This window comes from Salvia splendens, chromosome 15 (assembly GCF_004379255.2).
Source record: "Salvia splendens isolate huo1 chromosome 15, SspV2, whole genome shotgun sequence".
Classification (NCBI taxonomy): Eukaryota; Viridiplantae; Streptophyta; class Magnoliopsida; order Lamiales; family Lamiaceae; genus Salvia; species Salvia splendens.
The window spans coordinates 4178839-4206131 of NC_056046.1; the positions used below are offsets into that span (position 1 = coordinate 4178839).

General features: G+C 36.1%; 2 protein-coding genes across 2 annotated transcripts; one reads left to right on the forward strand and one right to left on the reverse strand.

The window, feature by feature from the left end:
* Window positions 1-2379: 2379 nt before the first annotated feature.
* On the reverse strand, window positions 2380-3862 carry LOC121768958 (zinc-finger homeodomain protein 9-like). The gene has a single exon (XM_042165572.1). It carries the CDS (start codon window positions 3608-3610, stop codon window positions 2657-2659), a length of 954 nt encoding a protein of 317 aa, XP_042021506.1. The 5' UTR covers window positions 3611-3862; the 3' UTR covers window positions 2380-2656.
* Window positions 3863-21314: 17452 nt separating this feature from the next.
* LOC121767317 (gibberellin-regulated protein 6-like) lies at window positions 21315-22354 on the forward strand. The gene is made up of 4 exons (XM_042163560.1): window positions 21315-21466; window positions 21555-21590; window positions 21704-21737; window positions 21923-22354. The coding sequence occupies exons 1-4, from the start codon at window positions 21404-21406 to the stop codon at window positions 22102-22104; spliced, it is 315 nt and encodes a 104-aa protein (XP_042019494.1). The 5' UTR covers window positions 21315-21403; the 3' UTR covers window positions 22105-22354.
* Window positions 22355-27293: the final 4939 nt, after the last annotated feature.

Here is a 27293-nt window from a genome sequence, read left to right on the forward strand (position 1 = left end):
AACTTTCTAGGCAACAACCACATATTCTAATAAATCAGCGGGTTTTTGTCGCCCACATAATTGTGCGTTTAAGTGGAATCAGTGGGTTGGCACCGCATTTTGGCATTCCGTTACAATGGAAATTTTCAATAACTAAAATTAGTCGTCATTTCCAGTCATTCAAATTCCAACTTCGATATCTCGCCTAAGAGTCAACTCAATTTTTTCTACCAACTTTCTAGAGAGCAACTACATATACTAAAAATCAACGATTTTAGTCGCCAACATAATGGCGGGTTCAAATGGGATTAGTGGGTTGGTATCGCCTTTTGGAATTCAATCATAGAATGGAAAACTTCATTAACTAAAATTAGTAAACATTTCCAATTCTTCGAATTTTAGTTTCAATACCATGTCTCAGAGTCAACTCAATTTTTTCCACGAACTTTCTAATAAACGATAAATCACCCAGTTTTTGTCACCCATATAGTAGCGGGTTCAAGTGGGATATATTAGTGTGTTGGTGTCACGTTTTGGCATTTCGTCATAGAATGGAAAACTTCATTAACTAAATTAGTCGACATTTCCGATTCCTTGAACTCCAATTTCTATATACCTCGCCTCGGAGTCCACTCAATTTTTTTCAGTAACTTTCCAAACTAGAGCTACAAATTAATAAATATTTTAGGATATAGTATTCACACATTACTTATTTCATCCAATTTAATAGTAATAACAGTAACATGTGACGTGTAGGTGTAATAGGAGAAGCAAATAATGGCAAGGAAGTGTACACAGGGGCTAAATCTCCTCAATTTAACTAAAAATTTCTTCCCAAATTGAAGTATTAAATTAGAGTAATTAAAAACATAATATAAAAGTGAATTTAGTGATGAGTACATGCATCATGATTCCCATACCAGGAAGAAACAATGATAAGTGGTAAGACTTGAAAGAGGCAAAGAAATTGCAATAATGAAGAAGTGTTAGGGGCTGCCAAAATGTATTTACATAAACTTAGATAAAATCACAGAAAAAAAATCCAGCTATGTACCCATTGCCCACTCTCTTGAGAAGTTAATGAGAAAGGACTGTCCCACACCTTTGGTTGTTGAATCTCTCTCTCTCACTCTTACACATACACAAGTGCCTTTGCACCCCTCAAACAAAACAAGATTACTGACTTCACCACCCAAACATAAACCCTCTCTCTCCCCAAAACCAAACACACACAGTTAGCAGAGGTGATGGACAAGACATTCCCAATTTGTCACCTTCCAATAATTACACACACTCACTTAGACAGAATGTGTATCAGACAACAGATTAGCCTCAAGATTAACTTGTTAATTTGATTCAATGTAAAAAAAATTGATTAGTAATCACTTGATACTCGGGAGGTACAATAACCCGATGATGATACCTGTTTGATTGCATTTCGATTGTTTCTATTTAGAATTTGATGTTAGTTGATCGATTATTTATGTTCTTGAATTTGTTGTTGGTTAATTGATTGTCTTTTTTCTTGAATTAGATGTTAGGTTGATGAGCTGAGGGTAAGCAGTGCATCGCCGGTCATAAGGACAAAAGCGTCATTTTACACTTTAATCTTTGAAATAATCTAGACTACCAATCACCACACTTTTGTATCTATAAAATTTAATCAGATCTATCATCTATCAAATGATAATGTTTAAGATCAAAATTAATATAAGCTTGATAATTATCCCTATAGATTTATCTTAATTAGTAGCAACCGAGCCATTATAAAATCCATCATCCGTGCTTGTCTTGAAAGCAAAGTTTAACTAGTAAAGATTTCATTTTTATTAACGTAGGATTAGCTAAGAAACCTTAATCTTAGCTACTAAGCCCATAACAATATACTTAAGACAACAAATCTTGGTTTATTCTCTAAGCTATCATCATCGTCGTCAGCCCACACCAAATAAATGTGCCAAAAAAGCAAAAATGGGACTTAGGACAATTAATTTGTGAAATTTGAGGATGGAATTTCTTACAATAGGGAATCCCTATGCATAGATAGATAAAGATTAAATATATGGCATAAAGTAAAAGATGCAGGCAAACAAAAGGAGAAATGGCATCTAAAGCATCATTAAATTATGCAGTTAGGAATAATATTTTTAAAACCTTGAAGAAATCAGTATCTATCCATCTTCTTGATGAAATAAAGAAGAAAGTATCTCAAGAAGATGCTAATTCAAAATAATAAAAAAAAATTAGAGTAATAAAACAGCCTCAATTTATGCACACACCACCACTTTGTGCTGCTGCAAATTGGACAAAACAACACCCTGTTTCATGCATGGTGATCGATTCAAATATTTGAAGGCAAAAAAAACTTAGAATTGAACAAAAACCCTAAAAAAGTTGCAATTCAGCAAAAATTCCAAATATGGTAATATAGCTAATAATCCTCCTCCATTTCAATATGATCCTCAGAAATTTGATCATGGCTAGTCATATTAATAGCTAAAATTAAACAAAAGATGTAGAAAATCTAAAATGAAAGCAGAGATTAAGAAAACTAATCGACGATTGCAGCTGATCCTGATCCTGATCCTGATCCCCCAATTTCGGTTTCCTTTTTCTTTTTTTCCTCGCTATCTAATTTTATTTTATTGAATCATCATCCATCGCGTTTGAGATTCGATCAAGAAGAAGAAGATCCATTAGTACCAAGGCCGTGAGCATGGAGATGGAGCTGCTCCTCGTTCATGTCGCTGTAGCTCATGCCGTTGCCGTTGGCGGCGGTGGCGGCGGCGGCGGCGGGTGAGGGAGTTGAGATTTCGGCGTTGGATAAATGCGGCATCAGCGGGGGAGGGGGATTGTTGTTGTTGTCCTTCTTTCCGAATGTGTTTTTGTTGTTGTGCATCCAGACTTTGAAGACGCCTTTGTCGACTCCGATTTCGCCGCAGAATGAGTTGGTGGCGTCTTCGTCACGCTTCTGCATTTTCCAGTCGACTTTCTCGGCGAATTCAAGCATTTTCTCCTTTTGGAATTGGGTGAATTTGGTGCGGTAGCGCTTGCGGCTGCCGGAGCTGAGGTTTCCGACGTTGGCGGAGATTGGGGAGGTGTGGGGGTGGCTGACGTCGGAGGGCGGCGCGGAGAGGCCGTGGCTGAGGGCGAGGAGCATATGCGGCGCGGAGGGGTAGTAGGAGGAGGAGATCGGCGGCGGGGAGGGGGAATTATTAGGGCTGGAGCCGCTGCGGGGAGGGGGCGGGTGGTGGCGGTGGTGCGGCTGGAACTCAATCGCAGGCACGGCGGCGGGGGGAGGCGCGTGGCTGGGAGGATCCTCCGGGTCGCGGCGGTGGAAATTGCGGTGGCAGTTGCACGCGGCGCATTTTAGCGAAGTGGGGAGAGCCGGGTCGGAGGCCGGGGCGGGCATGAACTCGCCGCATCCGTCGACGGCGTGGCCGCCAAGCGCCGCTGCGTGGTTCTTCAGGCATTCCTTGTAAGTGACGACGACGGGGTGGTGGAGGAGCGGCGGGTGGCGCTTGAGGACGCCGTTGGTGAAGGGCGGGGCGGATTTGGGGGCGGGCTGGATCCGGGTGGGAGTCTCGGACTCTGCCTCCGGAGTTTTGACGGTGGAATTGGCTAAGTCCATGTCAGCTGAAAAAACATCTAAAAACACATGCGCAATTCGTGATCAATCAACAGTAATTGATTAATAGAAGCGTAATTAGGGTTTCGGGAGACATGTAGAGAGAGAGAAAAAGGGGATTTAAGAGGAAGGGGGAGGAGAAGATGATGAGACTGTAGATAATAAAAATCTGAGAGTCTGTGGTTGTGCTTGCTTCTTAACCACTTGTTTTGGGGGGTTTTTAACCTGAGTTGTAATCCCCTCTCTAGTTAAGTTTCCTTGCTGTAAATTACATGAATAAATAAATGCACCCCACCCTTCCCATCAACTGCTTTCTCATGTGAAATCATAAATACTATTTTCTCTTGTACAAATACATATACATTATTATTTAATGATATTGCATGACAACCTGCACTCAGACAGCATTTTTTTTATACAAAAATACTTTTAATAGATAAATTATCATCCTAATGGTGCTCTTATTTCTTTGTGTCTGTGCTTAATTAGGCAGTCAAAGGTAGGCTAAAAAACATACTGTTGGAGTTTTAACACCATGCTAAGTTTAAGTAATGATTAAGGTTCCAACTAATGGTACCTCACTCATAAATCGTACTACTATTAATCAAAATTTAATTATAATTAAGTACAGACTCATATTAAGAGAAAATAAATAATTCTTAAGCACCCATAGTGGGGCGGACGATAGGCCGCCCGATGCCTTGGGCGAGCCATCGTCCGCCACTGTGGGTGCGCGGACGATGGACGATGCGTCGTCCTCGCCCGACAGATAGTCCGCGGAGGAAGCGCGGACGATATGGCATCGTCCGCGCCATCGTCAGCCCACTGTGGGCGATGCGGACGATGGCGCGGGTGATGCAACACGTTTTTGTTTTTCTAATTTTGTCTATTTATTAAACCTCGTTTCTCATTCTATTTTTCATACGAACATTTCTCGCATCTCTCATTTCTCTCATCTCTCACATTTCTCTCAAGGAAGTCCTCGTCGATGTCATGTATGCGTGCATTATCTTGCACAACATGATAGTCGAACATGAAGGTGGGAGCATCACCGATTGGACCGATGATGAAGGTGCATCTAGCTCCTCCAGCACGGCGACCGTGCCCCCCGCTCGAAGATTACCGACGGGCTTCAATGAGGTTCTATCTAGACAGGCCTTAATGCGCAACCAACAAGACCATGCTCAGCTCATGAACGACATGATTGAAGAAGTGTGAGCCCGTAACCGTCGTCGCTGAGTTTGCGTATTTTTTTAATTCGTATTGTAATGTTTTAGTTTTATAAATGAAATAAAGGTTTTTCCCAATTTTTGTATTTATTTAAATATTCAAATAAAATAAAATGCTTAGAGCGTCCCTTAGGGCGGCTTATAGGGCGCCTCGCTGCAGGTGAAAGGGTAGGAGGATAAAATGCTTACGTGGCGGTGCATAGGGCGGGCTTTAGGGCTCGCCCTAGGGCGCCCCTCTGCTGAAGCCCTAATAAAACAAACTGGATTATAATTTCAAAATAAAGACATTACTAACCCAATTTTAAACTCCCATATTAACCATAAAATGTCTCATTTTGCAGGAAATAGACATAAAAATAACATGCCACATTTTAATTTTATATTATGGATATATCTCATATTCTATTATTTAATATTTTCATATTTTATTTAAAAATTCATACTTCGCGTTTTCATTTACTTTTCCATCGCATCTTATTAAACTCGGGATAAGACAAAGTTCAACGGTATCGGCTGAAAGAGCGTCATTAATGTAAATGTCAAATAGGATCGATTAGCAAATTTTGTCGGTGCATTAAGGTCGCGTAATGTAAACGCGGATTAACAAATGTAACTCGGGATAAGACAAAGTTCAACGATATCGGCTGAACATATCAGCGTATAAGAACGTCATTAATGTAAATGTCAAATAGAATCGGAAGGCAAAAATTGTCAGTGCATTAAGGTCGCGTAATGTGAACGCTGATTAACAAATGGCGAGGCGTGATACCAAAAATCATTAATACCGCGTAGTGTTAACGCGGACTAACAAATGGCGAGGCATGGTACCAAATCGCTGCAAGTAGGAAACCATGTGCGATTTGCGGTCCGTCCAAGCAGTGGCTGCGTTAGAGGGCATGGAACCGCTCTGCAACCAAATTCATTCATTTAAAAACTAATTTTTGTATAATTTTTTTTCAAATTTTCATTTATAAATACAGTAAGTACCAAATATTTCAATTTTATAAATAAAACTCATGCTAATCACATAACTTTTGTTATTTAAGGAATGTAAATTCAGTAATCTAAATTATATAATTTTTAACAAATAACTAATAGTCCATAACTTTAATCATATACTATTAAAAAAGGAAAATTAATTGAATATATAATACGGAGAGTAATCGAGAAAAAATACAGAGTTTAACAAGTAATTGTATACTTTGGTATGATTGGTGGAAGTTGTTGACCTTAAAATTGATTTAAATTAAATAGGGAATAGTATTTTAAATAAAAAAGAAAAGAGAATACAATTATGAATAATAAAGCAGGAAAGTACAAGGTTGCGTGAGAGTCGCATATTATTTTTACCCTGATTGACGTAAAATAAAACAAGGCAGGCTCTGCTCTTCTGCTGTATTTACTGAACCCACCTTAATTTGTCAAAGTTACCTGACACCCCCACCTACCCCCCCTTTTACCACCCCCCCCCCCCCCCTTCGTTCTTTCAACATCATACCCCCAAATTGCCCATTCCACCGTACCTCAAAACAATATTTACTTTCTTATCCCTTCTTCCCAAATTACCCTTCTCTACACACATTGCTTTCGAATATTTTGAGATGTAAAGTTGGAAATTCCGCCCTAAACATTATTCTAAATCAATAACATTTCTTTAATAATTACATTTATTAGGCGCTAATATTGATTATATTCAAAATACGGGCTGCTAAGATTGAGAAAAAAGATTTGAAGTTTTAATTAACGAAATTGGTGGAGGGCAAAAGCGTAATATAGGATGATTAATGAGGACCATCGGTTATGCGATGGCTACATCCCTAAATTTAAAACCACTTTTGTCGGATTCCATAGAATTTTGAGACGTTGAGGGTTTTGTCCGATTAATATTGTAAACATATTTATCTGTAACGCCTTAGTTTTAATTTATTTTTTAATTAAGGCTGATTTCATTTTTTTAAAAATTTAAAAAAAAATGAAGTGATCGTAATCCGTTTTTATTGATTTTTTAAACCTTAAAGTCCAAGTTTGGACGTATGATTTTTGGAGCTTACTGCATGACATGTTTAATAGTCGAATAAACTATGGTTAAGCTCCGCTAAATATTCTTAAATATAGCCACGTGTTCTGAACAACCCTCATGCTCCAACACGTGTAATTTTTATAATTGTACCTTTTTTTACAATAATTGATGCCTCTTTTTAAGGTGATCAACTTTAGGATTGACTGTTAATTAAGGTATTTAATATTTAATACTACTACACTGATTCTTTCATGTTTAATTAATTGTACTTTATATATTGATTAAGGAATCAACTCATTCGACTTGTCTGTATTTGAGTGATCTTTTGGTAGAGTTCCATAGAACTTTTGTGGTATTTAGAGAAACTAAACGAAAATAATTCCATATTAGCTCTTTTTAATGGCAAGTCAATGTTAGTTGATCACTAAAATGTTAAGATATTCTATGTTACTATTTAAATCTAAGATCATTAAATATTCTTTAATTTTATGTAGATAAATGTTAAAGTAGTTAAATCATTATCCATAATTATGATTTCTCTATTTAGTAATAAAAGTAAATCGAGCTTTATTTAACCTCACTACCTCACTATCAGCAATAGGAATGGCGTGGTCAATGTAGTATTTAAATCCCTAAATCATATATAGTAGCTTTTTTGAGTAAGTTTTTCTCTAAAAATACATGTCGAAAGTAATATTACTTGATCACGTACTCATCAATAGTGTATTCATACTTTTTGGGTGTGAGTTTTCGTATTGGGATTAAAGATAGTTGTAGACAACTTTTTTTATAAAATTGAGCATCTGTGTAAAAGCTCTATTACTCATATATAGTCAATACTCCCTCCCTCTATTCCATTGGAGGTGTTTCATTTTTCTTTTTGATTTATCCCATCAAATATAATCTATTACTACAAAAAGAAAAACGCATTTCCTTTATTTTATTTTATTTTCTAACTTTACTTTTATTATTCTACATACAAAATTAAATAATATAAAATGATAGTACCATCCAAAAAAGATGTCACCTTCTTTGGAATAGAGGAAGTACAAATCGTGTATCAGAATAAAATTGTAATGTGAATTAGTCCCTCTAAAATGAAATAAGAAGGAGTCATATAATAGGATGTTAGGGGTGTAAGAAAATGCTCGAAATGGTACAATTGATGAGATCAGCTAAGCAATCATGCACCTCAGAGTCTCAAGATTTTCTTCGATAGGTGTGTATTTAATTAAACCTCAATAATTTATTTAAAACGAAAACGTTCACAAAATTATCCTAGAAAAAATGTTAGTATTATTACATGAAACATTTGAATTTTTATCATGGCAGTAATCTAGCAATTGTCAGTAAATTAATTGATGGCTTAGATAGGTAGATCTGAAAAATAAAGTCCAAATTTAGTAGTGGAGTACTCAAATTTACTCTGCAAAACACCAACTTCCCCACCTCCCCACTTTATTTTGAGAAATATTATCATTACAGTAGTATTGTGTGTACAGAAATTCACATCATTTTTTGTTCAAATTTTCATCAACCATATCCTCAAATCCGCAAGTAGCTAGACCAATTTACCACCTTTGAATTTTGAATATACCCAAAATGAATAAAAAACTATTCCTGAAATTATATGTTCAAAATTTCAAATTAAAGATTTAGTAACTATTACTCCACATTTTGGTAAAAAAATCTGACACAAATATTTTTATTTCATAGAAACTCGGATTGAAACCATGCGGTCGTCTCTGAATGAAATCTGCATCCAGAAAAATATTCAAAGTCGTAATTTCATAAGTCAAAAACCCAAAGAAAAGACAACATAAAATAAATATTGTGCATTGAATATTGAAGCAGAAATTTAGATGTAAGTGCCAAAAATATTACTATGACTGTTCACGCCCACTCTATTCATAGTTTGAATACCATATTTTGAGATTGTTTTTTTCTATTTTAATTTGATGTATTAAACTGCAGTAAAAATTACGTCATGGTTAAGGTTTTTGCATCATTTTAAACAGCTTTTTGACCGTGAATGTCCATTCACTCAATCGCTATCAATTTGTGAAATCACCCAATAATTTTCCCACTGTCGTGTGTGGTTTTTCGTGAATATTTGTACTACCATTTTTTTAATTAATTTCGTATTATGCATGGTTATAAATAGTTTACACCACCAAAATTTACTGTTTACGTTAATGATTATGGAATAGAATTGAATGCTAGTACTTTATTTTAATAATGCGAAAATTTTTAGTACTCCTAAATAAATTGCATTTCAATTAGTGTGATATTGTCAATGTACAATCTATGAAAATACTACAAATTGCCCCTATAGCTCATGGGGGCATTTTTGTTTCTGTTTTATTATATTCCTATTTCCTAATTATTAATTACAGCTCAATAATAATTTTAATTTAAATTATTTAAATAAATGGAAAATGGCCTAGAATCTTGTGATTTTAAGGCGTGAAGAGAAAGCGTTTTACACTTTTCACCTGCTTCGCCAAAAATAAAATCGTGTTGAGTTATAGCAGTGCAAAAAAAGTAAAATAGTTGGGAAGCTTAAAAAAATAAAATTATGCTACGTAGTTAGGAAAATGAGGTGGGTATGGGCCTAATAGAAACAAATAATGAAAAAGGAAAAATAGGGCCCACCATTATAGAATGGATTACCAACCAAATACAGAAAAAGCCCACTACTTAACCCATAACTTCCCACATGCCTGTCTATTTCCCCTAACTGACAGCGTAATTTTCAAGTTTTTATTTAATCAATCATATTATTCTACTGTTTATAATTCAAGCAAACTTTGTAGTACAATATTTTATTTTACATTAATTATTACTTTTGTTTGGCATTAAACGTCATTTTCATTTTAGAAGGGTATAATAAAAAAGAATTATGCAATTTTAAAATTTTTAAGTACTCTTAATACTTATTCAAAAAATTATGTGAAAATTTGAATAATAGAAAACCTAACGACCCTACATATTTAATTTAACCTGTTCAAAGATTGACTATTTGTTAATTAATGTACGGATAAGATTTCTTTGTCACCGTCTCCTGATCAGCAGTAAAAAGGGTTAAAACACTATTCATATATGAAAAAATACAAACAAAAAAAAACAAAATTGTAGTAATTGTCAATTAAGGTAACATAAATATTAAAGGAGTTGATCACGTTTTGATTAAAATATAGGCAAAACCATCACTAAGTTTTATGTGTTTTTACAATATTTTTTGTTTATTAAATTTGGAGATTTATGTGGAATGATAAAAATAGAACATTGAACTTAGCCTTATCGGCATATTATATTAAACATACAACCCCACAAATAATTAAAAACTTGGAACCAATCAACATTCTACATATTTTCTTAAATATTTTTTTGAGATAAACCAATACACGACATCTTGCAATTTGGCAACAACCGTCTTTGGTTAAACTCATCTTACCTAAAGTAATTAATCATAATAAATTGTGATGTGAAGTACGATTTGTCATCTAATGAATATTAATCTGTGATTGGCCAACAATCTTTTAATTTTTCAATATGATTAGGCCTATAAGATCAAAAGTGGGGCTACGGTAACGTAATTATTGTAATTAACAGTAACATTCTTGAAATAATGTCGGGTATCAACATCACTAAGCATGGTTGATTAGACTTTTTAAAATGTATTAATGGTCGGATTTCATGATCTTAATAATTTGTGATTGATAGTGTATCAAAAAAAGCCTTTTTTTGCGTCCACGCATTTTACTGCGCCAACAACTCAAGTTGACTCGTTACCACAAAAGTTAAGTGAGTTTCCTATTTGGGGTAGTGATGCTACACTATGGTGATTTGATTTCAACTCAAGGTCAAAACCTAGAAAATTGAGAGAATAATTCATGTGAGAAATACTCATGTTTCGTCTATATAGTATAGCAAATAGTATGTCTAATCGCCTTCCGGATCAAAAGATATGAGGTAGTTCAAATTTTAAATTTAAAGATAATATAGTTTCGCATGTATAGTTTAATAGAGTACTTGTACTACTTCCGTCTCACATTAAGTGTCACATTTAGTGCGGGTACGAATTTTAAGAAATGTAAAGAAAAATGGGTTGAATAAGTTAGTGGACTATAAGTCCCACTTATATATATATTAGTTCTATAATAAAATGTGAGTAGAATTGGTTGGTAGAATGTGAGGTCTACTTACATTTATGGTAAAAGTGAAATGTGACTCTTAGGTGGTGTTCGATTTGCAAGATAAAATAATACAAAGATATAATCTAGGATTAAGTTGTGAGATTATTTTAGTCATAGGGGGTTAGTTATGACTAACTATCCCATGATTATCCATTTAGAATTGAATTGTGGGGTTGAATCTAATGAACCAAACACACAACAAATTTAATCTTAGATACAATCTTGCAAACCGAACAACCCCTTATTGTGGGAAGGACTGAAATGGTAAAATGTGACACTTATTATGGGAAAGAGGTAGTACTATGCAATTTTGAATTTGTATATTTGTAGATTTAATATATTGGTCTAGGAATTTGCACTATAATACACTTATCTTACAAGAATGTAAATCAGAAACACAATTAGTTAAATTTTTGATAATTTCCCAAATTTAAAATTAATATGCAAAACATGAATTATGTAAAAATCTTAAAATTTAATAACACTCATTATATTGTTGGGCGGATTTTAGTTTCCAATAAAAAATAGTGAAAATTAGCTCATTCCGCGAAACTCATTTGTGCTCCAGTCTAATTTACTTTTGCAGATTAAAGATTTAATACTCCCTCTGATGTCACTAAATGTACTACTTTTCTTTTTCCGGCTGCCCGCCAATAAATATCGTATTTCACTTTTACTATATTTAATAAGTGGACCTACATTCCACCAATTCATTCCACTCACATTTTATTACTATAAGATTATTAATAATATAAACGTAGGTTTCACATTCTACTAATTTTTTGTACACATTTTATTTTATAAAGTCAAACAATTTCTTAAAACTTGTTCAGTCAAATATGGGACATTTAATCTTGAATGGAAGGAGTATAACATAAAATTATATGGACTAGAAATTACCTCATCGTTATACAAGTACTTGTTAGTAAATTCTCGAAAAATACTACCGTAGTAGTAGTAGTACAAAATATTGTTTTAATTTGTAAAAGAAAACAAGAGTTAATACCCTGATTTTTGTTTTGAAGAGATTATGATGGTTAGATTTGTATGGATACAATTAGAGACTTTCCCTTGGTGTCTTGAAAAGCCAAATTAACACAACGTTCATATCTTCTAAAGGCAAATCTAAAGTAAATGATAATAAACAAAATAAAAACAAGTATAAATGTGTGGGATTGTTTGTTTGTACTCTTTTTCTTCGTGCCTAATGTGCCGTTAATGGAAATAAAACGTTCTTATGTTTGTTTAAGACAAGCTATTCATTTTTATAAGATTCTTACATTATTCTTCAAATAATGTGTGAAAATTAACCCTGAAATGTGACGCAGTATGAAAATATAATTCTAAACGTAAATCAAAGCACAAACAAATTTTACACAAATAGATCGAATAAGTATACAAAACTGGATTATTATACTTAAATAGAATAAGTTGAGAAACCTGATTATTTGTTTCTTTTTAGAAATAAAAAATAATAATAGTAGTGAAAATAATAACAATACTAATAAAGCTAGGGCTTGAAGAAAGTTTGGACAATTATCTTTGGACCCTATTACTATCATGTAAATGGGCCCATACCATTTCCTAAAGTAAAATAAGAAATATAATTACGTGAAGGCCCATTCTGAAAATGAAAAGGACTAAAGAAGATTTTCCAGGAAATATCAACCGTGATTGCAGGTACAATCATAATAAAGTTTTATGTGTTTCAAAATTTACAATAATTTTTTCATAACTTAAATTTTAAATGCTTGATTGAGAATTCTATATTGATGGCTATGGTTATTTGCAGTCAAGGCCCATTCTAAATAAAGGCCAGTTTCGTTATCAACCCTTTAGTTTGACCCAAACTAGATGGTCAATTTGATTTTTAAATAGTGTTTTGTATTTATAGTAGTAGTCCCTAAAATTGATTAAATTTTTGTGTAAAAAAATTCATTTCTTGGACCAGGCCATCTATAGTGATACAACTAAATAAATTAAGCGTGGATAAGGCCTTTGACTCTAGGCTCACCAATTTTTTAGCGTGTTTGATATAATTCTCGTTCTTGATTTAAGATTCCATAACAGATCAACTTGGAATGTGGCCGAAGTCTTGATGTCGGTAGATGAATGATGCTACAAATAGAATGCATGAACGTTCTGATAAGTAGTGGATGGAGTAATTTTCAAACCTACATGGTTTTCGAAAGTTATTTGGTTGGTTTTCGAAAGTTATTTGGTTGGTCATTTCCGGAGAGGGAGGGTGTTCCTTATTGGCTTGACTTTGAAACGTATTTGATTGCATGAATACTCCTTACTATTTGATTATTAACTAATTCATCATTTATAATTTATCTAAATTAATTAGTGAATCTTAACTTAGCTTAATTAGTAGATCATTAACTAATTAATTTTCACTTTAATCGGTCGGGGCCCTCAACTAATTACTCAATAACATTAATATAGCTTAGGTTACAAGTTGAATTGATCAGTAAATTAATCAAACCCTACGATTAACGTAAATGCAATCGTTAATTTAGGTTAACTAATAAAAAAATTAAATAATCATATCAAAAGGGAGATAAATAATTCAAATTTTTAAGAAGATCAATAAAAGTTACGTAACACCTTACTATCAAACACTTCGCGTATTTTTGTTAGATTGTTAATCATAGTTATTGAATAACAAATAGGAGTATAATTAACAGCTAGTCTTAATCAATATATATTAGTAGTTCGTATTTTGATTAATGTCACCGTTTATTATATTTGTTATATCTAGTTAAAGGTACCAAACATAGTCCATGTTTTCACCTTTATAATTTTATCTATTTCTCAATGAGTTATAGTCTTCGACGGACAAAATGAAAACAATCATTAATTGGTTTGGAGTTTGGACATGAGAACAATTACATTAAGAATTCTATATAAAAAACAATCTTTTAAAATAGGGTTAATAGCGATTTAAATTATAATGTTTGTTCAAATTCTGACCAGTTCCATAAAATTAGAAATCGAAATATCAAAATGACGAAGTTTTAATTTTTCTCAATATCATCTTTTAATAATATTTATAGTGACATGTGTATATGAATAATACCAAAAGATGACATTGTGTATATGAAGAAGGAAAATTGAAACTTTTGATGTAATATTTCGATTTCTTACATTATGGAGTAGTAAGACTAATTAAATTTGACCAAATTAATTTTAAGATATAAATATCAATTATCCTCAAAAATTAAAATACAAAAATATTTATAAAATTAAACAAGTTGTGAAGTACTAGATCGGACAGGCAATTTGAGGAAATGAACATGCAATGATGGGAATTGGATTTGTTGTTATGTTTTACAGCGAAGGGCACGAGGCTATATTGTCCAAACCACTTCTCTCCCATGTGCCCACCACATGCATTGCACTATCCTCTCTCTCTCTCTATCCATTTATATTTTACTTTTTTTCTTATTTTCACAATTCTCACTTTCAATTTATTATTCAATTGGTCCCACAACCCCAACTTCCCTAAGAGCATCTCCAATAACCGGCGTCACCACCGCGACGCCGATTTTTCACCCACGCCGGTTTGACGCCGAACCATATGAACCGGCGTGGGCGAAATCGGCGTCGCCATGCCGATTCCCGCGCTGACGCCGGTTCCGACGCCGACCCTCACGGGCGCCATTGTGCGTCCCGGATCGGCGCCAAACCGGCGTCGGATTTAAATTTATTTTTTTTTTTTACTTTTTTAAATTAATGTACGGAGCTGGGCGACGACGGTGAAGAAGCGCTGAGCGACGACGGAGACGAGGACGGCGGCGATGAGTGATTTTGTTTTACTTTTTTAAATTAATGTACTTTTTAATTTTTGTAATTTTTTTATATTATTGTACTTTTTTTTAAAAGTAATGTACTTTTTAAATTTTAATATTATTATTCGAATTTTCCGTATTTGTCTCGTAAATTAAATTCCGTATGTTGATACAAGTGTAAATTAAATTATATAATTGTTAGTAGTGATGTGGATAGGTAGTGTGAAGGCTATGCGAGGGCTATTTGATGTCCAGTTGATGTGTCAAGCTGATGTGGCAGGAGAATTGTAGTGCTGATGATGTGGCAGTGTAAGGCTATTTGACGTCCGTGCTTATTGGAGATGCTCTAAGAGCATCTCCAATGCTGGCGGACGTCAAATAGCCGTCAAATAGCCTTCACACTGCCACATCATCAGCACTACAATTCTCCTGCCACATCAGCTTGCCACATCAACTGGACATCAAATAGCCATCAAATAGCCTTCACACTACCTATCCACATCACTAATAACAATTATATAATTTAATTTACAATTGTATCAACATACATAATTTAATTTACGAGACAAATACGGAAAATTCGAATAATAATATTAAAATTTAAAAAGTACATTACTTTTAAAAAAAAGTACAACAATTTAAAAAAATTACAAAAAGTAAAAAGTACATTAATTTAAAAAAGTAAAACAAAATCACTCATCGCCGCCGTCCTCGTCTCCGTCGTCGCCCAACGCTTCTTCACTGCCGTCGCCGCCGCCTCCGTCGCCACCTACGCCGCGGCTATTCCCGCCGGTGTCCCTCCTCATCGCCTCCAGTTCTTCACGCTGGCTCTGGAGCAATACGCGAAGAAAATCCTTCACCTCGGGGTCCACCGCCGCTTGGAAGTCGGCTAAGGTCTTCACCATTTGAGCGCGCGTTTGTTGGCGCGCGAAGAATTTGAGCTCCTCGGTAGACCTGCCGAGGGGGGATGCCGAATGGACATCCTGGGAACTCGGTGTGCCCCCCCTCGCAACCTGCTGCGCCCGCCTTTGCCCAACCGGGCGAGGTCGGCGACCGAACGACCGAGGAGTCGGGACCTCCTGGGCCGTCTCGGGGAGGTCTGACGAACCACCGCTGCTGCCGCTATAATCTCCGGTATAGTTCAGTCTCTGCCTCTTCGGCCAGCCAGCGTCGACGCCTGCCCGGAATTTCTCCGACTCGTTGAGCACAACGTAGCAGTTCCAGTAGGTGAACTCATAGTACTTCTTATCCGGATCGGGGTAGGCTCTTTCCGCAATCCTCCTGCAGTCTTCCTCTGTTTGGCCACTGGTCTGCATGCGGAGGGCGTTGGCGTACAAACCCGAAAATCGAGAGACGCCAGCCCTGATTCGGTCCCAGCACTTCCGGACCTCCTCCCCGGTGCACGGTCTCCCTTCAGGGCAAAATGCCCTGTAGGCTGCAGCTATCTTCGCCCACAAGTTGACGATCCTCTGGTTGTTTGAAACGAGAGGATCGTCGCAAACACTCACCCACGCCTTGGCAACCGCAACGTTCTCCGCGTCCGTCCACTTCCTCCGGCCCCGGATTTCGGCGCGGGGCTGCGACGACTCGCCGACCTTCTTCGCCTTGCCCTTCTTCTTACCCCGCCCTACTCCCTGGCTTTGAATGAGAGTTTCAGAAACGTCGTTAATATCAAAACCCAAGTCCGCTAAGGAGAAGGTCTCCGAATACTGTGCATCCGTTGGGGTCGATGTGTGCGAAGAACCGGTGGAAAAATCAAAAGTCGGCCGATAGGCGTTGTCCCCCCCGTGCGTCGCCTGCGACTGTGGAATCATATGTTGCGCCGGTGGCATCATCTGCTGCGCCGGTGGCTGCATGCCGGGTGCCCACCCCGGCATCATCTGCATAGGGGGCTGCATGCCGGGTGCCCACCCCGGAATCATCTGCTGCCACGGGTACACGTTGTAGTACCCGCTCATTGGAGGCCAACCACCTCCCCCAGGAGCCGGGGAAGTATGGGACCCTGCCCCGGGAGTCGGGGGCGTCTGAGACCCTACACCGGGAGCCGGGGGAGTCTGAGACCATCCCCCGGGATTAACTGGAGTACCTTCGTAGTTGTTCTCCATTGCTCGTTATTGATCTTGTACAGAAAGTAAGGTAGAGAGAGAGTACTCGTTAAAACAAGTGGTGCGAATGAAAATGAGGTTCAACGCGCGTATATAATGTGTTTTGCGAAAAAAAAAAAAATATTTAAATCCGACGCCGGTTTGGCGCCGATCCGGGAGCCACAATGGCGCCCGTGAGGATCGGCGTGGGAACCGGCGTCAGCGCGGGAATCGGCATGGCGACGCCGATTTTGACGCCGATTTCGCCCACGCCGGTTCCAATGGTTCGGCGTCAAACCGGCGTGGGCGAAAAATCGGCGCTCCGGTGGTGACGCCGACCATTGGAGATGCTCTAACTAACGCCTCACCTCACATGCAATTTAATCCTTTTCATCTCTTCTTTCTAATAATACGATATTTATATCTATTACTTCTATGTTAGTATTTTGTAAGTATTTATTTCATTGATTATATACGCAGTGTTTGCAACTGTCAAAGTTCGATAAAAAGTTCTAATGGGCTGAGTTTATAGTAAAAAGATAGTGACAAAAGCAAAATAAAGCTCCATATTTTGATCACTATAGCCGTCATCATGTGAGAAAAGGGGGATGCAAAGTAAGTAAATCGAGAGCTATAAAAAGAATTACCCACAAAAATAATCATGCCAAAAAATCTACCCACCCATCATGCAAAGCATACTGGAAAATCCCAAGCTAAATAGGCTTCACATATTTCGTTTTTTCATATATGTGTTACTATTTAATTTCAGTGATCATATGTGATGTATGAATCACAGTGTTACTTGGCCCAATCAATATAAGTTGATTTCTTTAGTCCATATATAAAATTTCAAAAATTCATTCTTTAAATAGTAATTAAGTATATTTTGGTAGCTTTGAAAATAATATTTCAAAAACTCATTCTTTGAAAACTTAGTTCGTGGATTAATTAGGGGTGGTGCCCGTACTTATTGTTTTTATTGGAATTAAGAACTATGTAACGAGTTGAACAAACTTAGAAGGTGACCAGAAAGTAATCGAAAAGTATGATACTTTACTCGCTAGTTCATGATTTGTATAGTCATGTGGAAGCTAGTATATACATAAACAATCTTGTTTAAATCAGAATTCATATTCTTTGTTGCATTTAATTGTACGAGTCGTACGTGTTTATGTGCCAAATTAAATAATACTTGTAGTATTAATGATTCTATGTGTGAGGGACGTAAATTAATGTCGGTAGGTGAGCGGCTGTAGTTTAGGAGTCCTGTTTAGAACTTAATTATCACTTTAGTTAATTAATAATTACATTAATGATACATCATACATGCATGGTGGGAGTATTGAGCGTGAAAAGTTTATTGAGATTTGTCGAATGGATTAACTTTTAATACAAAAAACATTTCTTTTCATATTCACGAAATTATTTATTTGAATAAATTAAATGAGTTAGCGAATTTACTTAGGGCACCCGCAACGCTGTGCCGTTGCGGTTCCTATGCCGTTCCGGCGGAACGGTTCCGCGGCGGCACGCGTTGTAGGTTTCGTTCCGTCGCCATTCCGTGCCCATGCCGTGCCACGTTCCGTTCCGGAGGAACGCGGAACGAAACGTTCCGCCACGCGCCGAGGCGACGTGGCGGCCTCCCATTCGACGCGTGAAGCCCACTCGCTGCCCCGCGAGTGGGCTTCGTCCCGATGACGCAGTAATTTAATTTTTTTTAAAAAAAAATCGAATTTAATAAAAAAAAAAATTGCAACGGTAATGTGACCGTTTTTTTATATCCGTTTTGTATTTTTTTTATTAATTTATTTACTCTATAAATACTCTTATTTCATACTCATTTCAATCACAAACACACATCTATTCCTCTCTATTTCCACCCCAATTTTCATCTCAAATCAACTCTGCTTTCCTTCTCCCAAATTTAATCAAACTAATGGATCCTTTTGAACAAATGCGTCAAATATTGCAACAATCACTTGAAGAAGATCGACGACGGGAGGCCGAAGAAGCCGCGCCGCCCCAACGACGCTCCCGTACGTACATCCATCGTAACCGGGAGGAAGCCGCTGCAAGGTTAGTACGCGACTACTTCTGCGATAACCCGGTTTGGGGAGATACGTACTTCCGTCGCCGTTTCCGCATGGGGAAACCTTTATTTCTCCACATCGCGAATACTTTGGCAGCCCGGGAAGAGTTCTTCCAGGAAGGGTACGACGCGGTCGACCGTCCCAGCCACACGACGCTGCAGAAATGTACTGCAGCAATCCGCCAGCTTGCGACTGGACAAACGGCCGACATGTTCGACGAATACCTCCACATCGGAGACAGCACTGGGCGAATGTGCTTGCTCAAATTCTGCAAAGGCGTCCGCGCAGCCTTCACCGATGAATTTCTCCGGAGGCCAAGCACGACCGATTGTCAGTTCCTGCTCGACCTTCACGAAACAGTGCACGGATTCCCCGGGATGCTCGGCAGCGTCGATTGCATGCACTGGCAATGGAAGAATTGCCCGGTGGCGTGGAAGGGGTCCTACACGAGCGGCCACAAAGGCACCCACCCAACCGTTATACCTGAGGCCATTGCCGACTACCGCCTTTGGATCTGGCACGCGTACTTCGGGGTCCCTGGGTCGAACAACGACGTAAACGTGCTCCACCAGTCCGACCTCTTGACCGAAGTTTTGGATGGTAAAGCGCCGGCCATCAACTTCGTCGCCAACAACCGGCTTTATAAAATGGGGTACTACCTCGCCGATGGCATCTACCCGAAGTGGCCTACCTTCGTGAAGACGTGCAGTGGGTCTGCGAACCCAAAGCAGGCTTTTTTTGCGCAGAAGCAGGAGGCTGCTCGCAAGGATGTGGAGAGGGCGTTCGGGGTTCTCCAAGCGCGCTTCAACATCATCAAAGCCTAGGCTCGTACGTGGTTCATGGAAAACATGGTCGACATCATGTATACGTGCATAATCTTGCACGACATGATTGTCCAAGACGAAGGACCCGAGGCGGAAAATTGGTTCGACGACGAATCCCCCGGAAGCTCAACCGCAAGTAGTCCGCCTCGAAGTGGAGTGCATCCGTCTATACAAGAACGGTTATCTATTCGTGCAAGGACACGCGACTCTAGTGCCCACACCCAACTCCAACAGGATCTAATTGAGCACATTTGGGCAAATTTTGGTTGATGAAATTATTAAAATTGTGTACTTTTATTTTTTTTGGATTTTAATTGTGTGCTTTTTTATTTTTTTTTAGGATTTTAATTGTGTGCTTTTTATTTTTCTAAAAGTTTAAATTTTTTTTAATGTTGTGTGTTTTTTAATAAAGTGTGTTTATTTTTTAATAAAGTGTGTTTATTTAAATTCAATTGGGTTGGAAATAAAAAAAATGAAATTGAATGAATAGTAATTTAAGGAACGGAGGGTTGCAGGTTCCGTTCCTTAGTTAAGGAATGAAGTAAAAAAGTACAGTGAGACCCTCAAATAGTGATTTAAGGAATGGTATAGGAACGGTATAGGAACAGCGTTGTGGATGGCCTTAGTTAGATTTTCATGAAAAGCAGGCAAGAAGCCAATCGACTCTGATTGTGTAATATGAATGCGTTGAATAATTTCAAACCATTTTTGGAATTGTACGACTTTGATTGAGGTAATTTGAACGCATTGAATTATTTCAAACCATTTTACTTAATTGATTATATTACATGCAATGAATTTAATAAATCATCGTAGTTATAAATAGACAATGTGTAATACTAGAAATAAACTACTTACATTTTATAGAAAAGTCAGTGAATTCGCATAGACAAAATAAATATTCGAGTAATACATAGTAATAAGAAGTGATTGAATATATATGAACCAATTGTATATATAGCAATTATTGTTGTATGTTGCTATAAATAGTCAATCAATTATCCATCAACCAACCTGCAAAAACTTATGCTCTTGTGTACATACAGTACAGATCTAAACCGTAACCACAAATTAATATAGAGAAAATGGGGCCTTTTGCAGAGAGAGATGAAACTATGAAACTGTTCAAGGCATGTGCCTGATTAGTAAATATCTCAAACTTTAAATCTTTTAATTTAAATGATTTCTTACAATGATCACATTAGAAGTAATTTTGTGAGATTCAAACAAGATCATAATTGTCTATCTTCAATGCATGAATTTCGAGTGTACATATTCAAATGATAAGTGTTTTTGTGTGAACATAAGAATAATTTTCAGTCATTAAATCGTGAAGATCTAAATTTATCTCATTCATAGACCATAGTTGAATTCAAGTATTGACTCGAACTCACAAATTACTCCACTAAGTTTTTCATACTCCTACAAAAAATAGGGGAGAAGTGATAACCTCACCCTCGCCCAACCATCTATTTATAGCCCCCACAAATCCCTTCTTTGGTATTCTCACAACAACCCATTTTGCTCTTTTGCTCTCTCTCTGCCTCACTCAAAACATGGCCAAGTACTTCGCCTTTCTCCTTCTCATTCTCCTCGCCATCACAATGCTGCAAATTCCTGTGACTACTGTGTCTCTTTTTCAGATCAATTAATGTCATTTTGTTTGTAATTCATACTAATTTCTCATCCTCCTTTTTTGCATCACAGGTCATGGCCTCTCAATTTGAGGGTCAGTTGAGCAAGGTTGGATTCCTTTTTATCCTAACTTTTTTCTTTTCTAAATCTATACTCCTCCACTTCTGCATAAATGTGCTAATTTTTCATTTCTTTCCTCTTTTTTTTTTGGTGGATTACAGAGTGGATATGGCCCTGGCAGCCTCAAGAGCTTCCGTGAGTGTTCAATTCTTCCATTTTTTACTGCAATTTTGTCTGAATCTGGGAATGTCCTGAATTTTTTTATTACAAATATTTATTCTACTTGGTATAAAAAATGGAATGTCTCTTCCTACTTTAGAATATAGATCTGGTGCATTTGACCATTGTTGAAATGGACTAACATAATGTGAAATGACCAGAATGCCCATCCCATTGCACGAGGCGGTGCAGTAGGACACAGTATCACAAACCGTGCATGTTCTTCTGCCAAAAGTGCTGCAAAAAGTGTCTGTGTGTGCCACCGGGGTATTATGGGAACAAAGCTGTTTGCCCTTGCTACAACAACTGGAAGACCCAGCAAGGAGGACCAAAATGCCCTTGAAATTTCACACACTTTTACTACTACTACTACTACCAAGTCTACCATCATAGACTATATATCTATTATTATCACTAGTATTACTATGATGATTTATGCTAACTAGAACTATATCATATGTTACTTCTGAATTCATCTTTTGATGTTGGTTTATACAAGTATTATGTTGGTTTGTGTTTGTGCCACTCCATTTGAGGGCTTTTCCTCTTGAATGAGAGTTGGATTTATGAACTTGTCTACTTTATTTTATCAACATCTATTGTTCCAATCTTACATTGCTTTCACACTGATTGCTAAATCAAGTCAATCTATGGGCTAAATGAAACTGTTGCATTTTGACTATACACACATTTATTGCAACAATAAATTTCCATTGTGTGAGGAGGGATGTTATAAAAATGATTTCCAATTCCATTATGTGATGTGGGATATTAAAAGTAGTTTACAACTTACAAGAGCCTTGATATTTCACATGACAAGTTGCTAGCTAAAAAGGGATAAAAGCAAACAAAAACTAACGAGAATTCGAAATCATATCTTATGCATACTCGATGTCGGTGATAAATAAAGTTGGTATTTTTTGGTTTTTATTGAAACTTTATTTTCAATACAAATACATAAGCTTTGGAGTTTTCAATAATTTTTTTCATAAACAAAATAAAATTGATATAGTGAATGTAACTTATATAGTAGCAATCAAAACAATTTTAATAGGGGTACCAAAATTCCACAACATAAAAAAGGAAGAAGAAAACATAAAGTAGGGGTACTACATTTTTAAGTCTCATCTTATCATAAAAAAAGAACAATGGATATGACAAAAAATAGTAGTACTTAAATCATAAACAAATCCGTTTCATAAAAAAGATAAGTACTTATCTCGGAACTTTAAGACTCTTTCCTTATATGTTAATGTAACTCTCTGTAAACGATGTCTTTGTTTATGTACCAGGTAATAACGTCGTTATGTTATGTCATTTTAAAAAAATTGAAATGAAGTTCACATAAATAGTACTATATGATGATTTATAATAAAAATTCAAGGAGACCAAAATAAGACATGTGGCACATTTTTTAATTGACAATAATTTGTGTTTAGATATATAGCTTTATATTAAAATCGTTTAATTTCATTAAAATATAATCCATCGTTAAAGATGATACAGATACTGAAGAATCGTTTTGGTATGACTCCAAACACGAGTCTAAATCAATTTACTTGTTGGCAGAATAGAGAGTGGAATAGAGAGTGTGCAGCAATTATTTTTTACTTAGACTTGTGGCAACTGAGCTTTCATTTTCTATAGTTCTTGCTCATGAAGGCTTCATACGGTTGAGCAAACGGAGGGGTATGGTGACATAGTAATTTTCAGAAGTCGAGAATCACAACTGAATATTAGGAGATAGTATATGTTGGAGGAGTAATTTAGTTTCGAGGAAATATTTGAGAAGAAAATAGGTGGAATATATAGGAAATGACATAGAAAGTGTTGGTGATGTGACGAACACTTTATTTTCAAACTTTCTCAACTTGTGCAAAATGGTAAATTCTTCTATATTTATAGGCATTTTTAGATAATATCTATATTCTAGAGATTTCTTTCTCTAGTTAATTCTATTCAAGTATCTAGATATTTTCTCATGCTTAATTCTAGATTTAGAAGGTTATAAAAATAGAAAAGTATATTAAACTAAATATAGAAATTTAATGTATTAATTAAAAAACCAAAAATAACATAATTTGAACTCATAAAATTATAACAAAACAAACTTAAATTGTTAGGAGCTTGAATTTATTCAATTATATCTTGTTGAAGTTGACCATAAATCATTCCTCATAAAAGTATGACTATTATTGGTAACTCCCGTGCTAGCGCCACTTTTTCGCCATTGTTAGTTGCGTATGATACAAACATACATCATAGAGAATTAAGTGGAGATAAACTAAATTGGAGATCATAGGGTATAACTATTGAGTATTGGTGGTAGCGCCAAATAGGACAATAATGACTCTTCCGCAGCCATTCGAGGATGCATACACATGCGAACAACAACTCCCTTCTTCCTCAGCATTGCATCTCACTCTTGAAGGACTTGTATCTCCTCATTCGACGTACTTGGGCAGGGCTTGCAGCGTGGCTAAACCAAAAGTAGCCTCTCGTATGAGGTAGTTAGTTGGTGTATTCTTTGTGGAAGGAAAGGTTGAATTTGATTTGGAGATGCCCTGTCTTTCTTGTTGCGCTGAAATTCGTGTGACCCTCCATGCTAGCCGTTGCAACTAATCAATACGTTTTTGGAGATTTTGTGGTTTGAAGCTTTTATTTATAGTAATTAATAATATATGATGTGAACCCTAATCCAACTCCAAATAGGAAACATTAGTATTCCACTCCTTTTACATTTTTTTTGAACTAATTTGAATTTGTATTAGTTAACTCGATTTATCATTATTTTTAGTTTTTTGGATTCTGTTTTATGTCCATATATATAATTATTTTTAAACTTTTGGTTTTACTTTTAAAATATTTCTCCTTTTCTCTTAGGGTATTCAAATATTTTAGGCAAAAATTGTTATTTTGATAGAGTTTATCCATTTGTTTAATAGTATAACGCGATATTTTTTAAAAGATTATAAATCAAAATATATAAAACTCATAATCGAGAAAATTGATTTCATAACATATACGCTTATTAGAGCACCAACTACTTTTAGAATATGACTTCTTTACATTCACAAATCATACCCCCCATACTTGTGTAAATGAAACTTAGACACCACTATATTCACTACAAATTTATAAATTAATACTACATAATAGTGATTTCATTGTAATTTAAAAACACACAAGAGCAATTAATAACTCTATCAGTCCAATAATAAGAGTCTCATTTACTTTTCTACGCAGAAAAATCAATGAATAATGAATCTCACTCTTATATTTTAATTTTATAACAAAATGTAGGTGGAATAACTTAATAGAATGCGAGACCTATTTTCTATTCATATTAATGTGTGATGCGGCTTCCATTAACATATAAACAAAAATAATAGAATGAGACTTTTATCAACATATAAAAGGAATATATTTTTAATACCACACACATATATATTCAACTAAAGTTACTCCCTCCGTTCTAAGATGAGTAATGAGTACTTCCTCAGTTTGCCATTTAATATCTCATATTTCATTTTCCGTCTTTTCATCATTAAATATCTAATTATTCATTTTTATTATATTTGGTTTTGAGTCCTACATTCCACTAACTCATTCTTCTAACATTTTATTATAAACCAATATATAAATGTCAACCCACTTTTCCTATGAAGTCAAACAATTTCCTGAAACTTGTGTCGATTAGATATGAGACATTCAACTAGGGATGGAGGAAATATTTATTATTAGCATGTCTCTGCCATAAACCCTAAACCCTAAGCAACACATTTTGATTTTTGGCAAAAAAATATTATTCTCTCTTATTATTTTATTTCTTTTTAATTTAATATTTTCTAATTCAACCCTTAAACCATCGCTTTATAAAATCACGTGTCAAGATGAAATTCACCACTTCAATCAGGATATACTATACTGTATATTTGCAAAATACCATTACTTCCCAAGGTCACATGGGCCTAAGGTGTAAGAGTATGAAATATGGGTACAGAAGCCTGCACGTGCAATATATTTGGGCGGGAATGTGAAATCTTTGGTTACAGTCAACCATCGTTTGGCAGTACGTGTTGGATTGAGGCCACAGAAGCCTGCACGTGCATCAAATGAATAAACAGAAGTACATGCTAAAAAGCGGGTACAGAAGCCTGCACGGACACCAATTGGCAATGAAGAAATGAAGTTAACTTGTGAAGCATGTGTTCAAAACAAAAATATGATAGGTACAACGAAAGTGACACGCAAACATGGTCGTGAATATACGGCCACCCGCATAGATCCACTTCCAATGGTAAGACCGCATGTTGATGGACCAGACTAGTACCGCATGATGATGGACCGGACCAGTAACAACCACTCTCTCATGCCCTCCCCTTGGACTCTTTCTCCGATCATCCATACGATACAAGATGAAAACAATACAGGTGAAGAACTGTATAACCATCGAGATATTTGGTTATCTAATTATCCTTTTTGTTCATGATTTTCTAGAAATCAATCGTTAGTCTGCCATCATGGAGAGAGCAGCCCTTTGTCCAAGGGCAGGACCAGATGCCCTTAACCATAGAGTTTTTCGTTGATTTGGAAAGTTATGACCGAGCTGATACTTCCAGGAGTAATTTTCTCCTTGAACTTTCTATAACAAATTCCATGCAGATTTGCTCCAACATGATCAACTTTCTTGGTGGATATTGGATACTGAAGAATCGTTTTGGCCCTCCTGATATGACTCCAAACATGAGTCTAAACCTATTAACTCGTGGGCCGAATAGAGAGTGTGCAACAATTATTTTTTAGTACTAGTAATTGAGCTTTCATTTCTACAATTGTTGCATCCATTTTCTTGCATTATAACATACGATCATATTAATGTTTTTGGTTTACACGACAGTTCTTGCTCATAAAGGCTTCATAACAATTGAGAAAACAAAGAGGTATGATGATAGTATTTTCCAGAGGTTCAGAGATTCCATAAAATGAGCAACCTTATTTTAATCACAACTGAATATTTCGAAATGCTATATTTAAAAGGTCATAAAAATAGAAAAGTATATCAAATTAAATATAAAAAATTACCGTATTAATTAGAAAACAAAAAATAGCATAATTTAAACTCATAATATTACTTAACAAAACAAACTTCAGTTGTTAGGAGCCCGGAAATTTCTTCAATTATATCTTGTTGAAATTGACCATAAATTCATTCATCATAAAAAGTATGAATTCACACATAATCTCAAATGGAGGTAGATCGGAATGACTTGGGTTGTACAATTGTTGCTAACTCCTGTGCTAGCGCCCACTTCTTAGCGACTATTAGTTGCGCCATCTCCTTTTATCTTCAGTTAGGGGTGGAAAAAAATACCGAAATACCGCACTTATCGTACCGAAAAATATCGAAAACACCGGTGTTTCGGTATATTGCAATATTTGGTACGGTATGATACCGTACCGAAAGAGTTTGGCACGGTAACGGTATCAATTTTTCCAACGATATACCGCCGTATGCCGAATCCTTGGTGT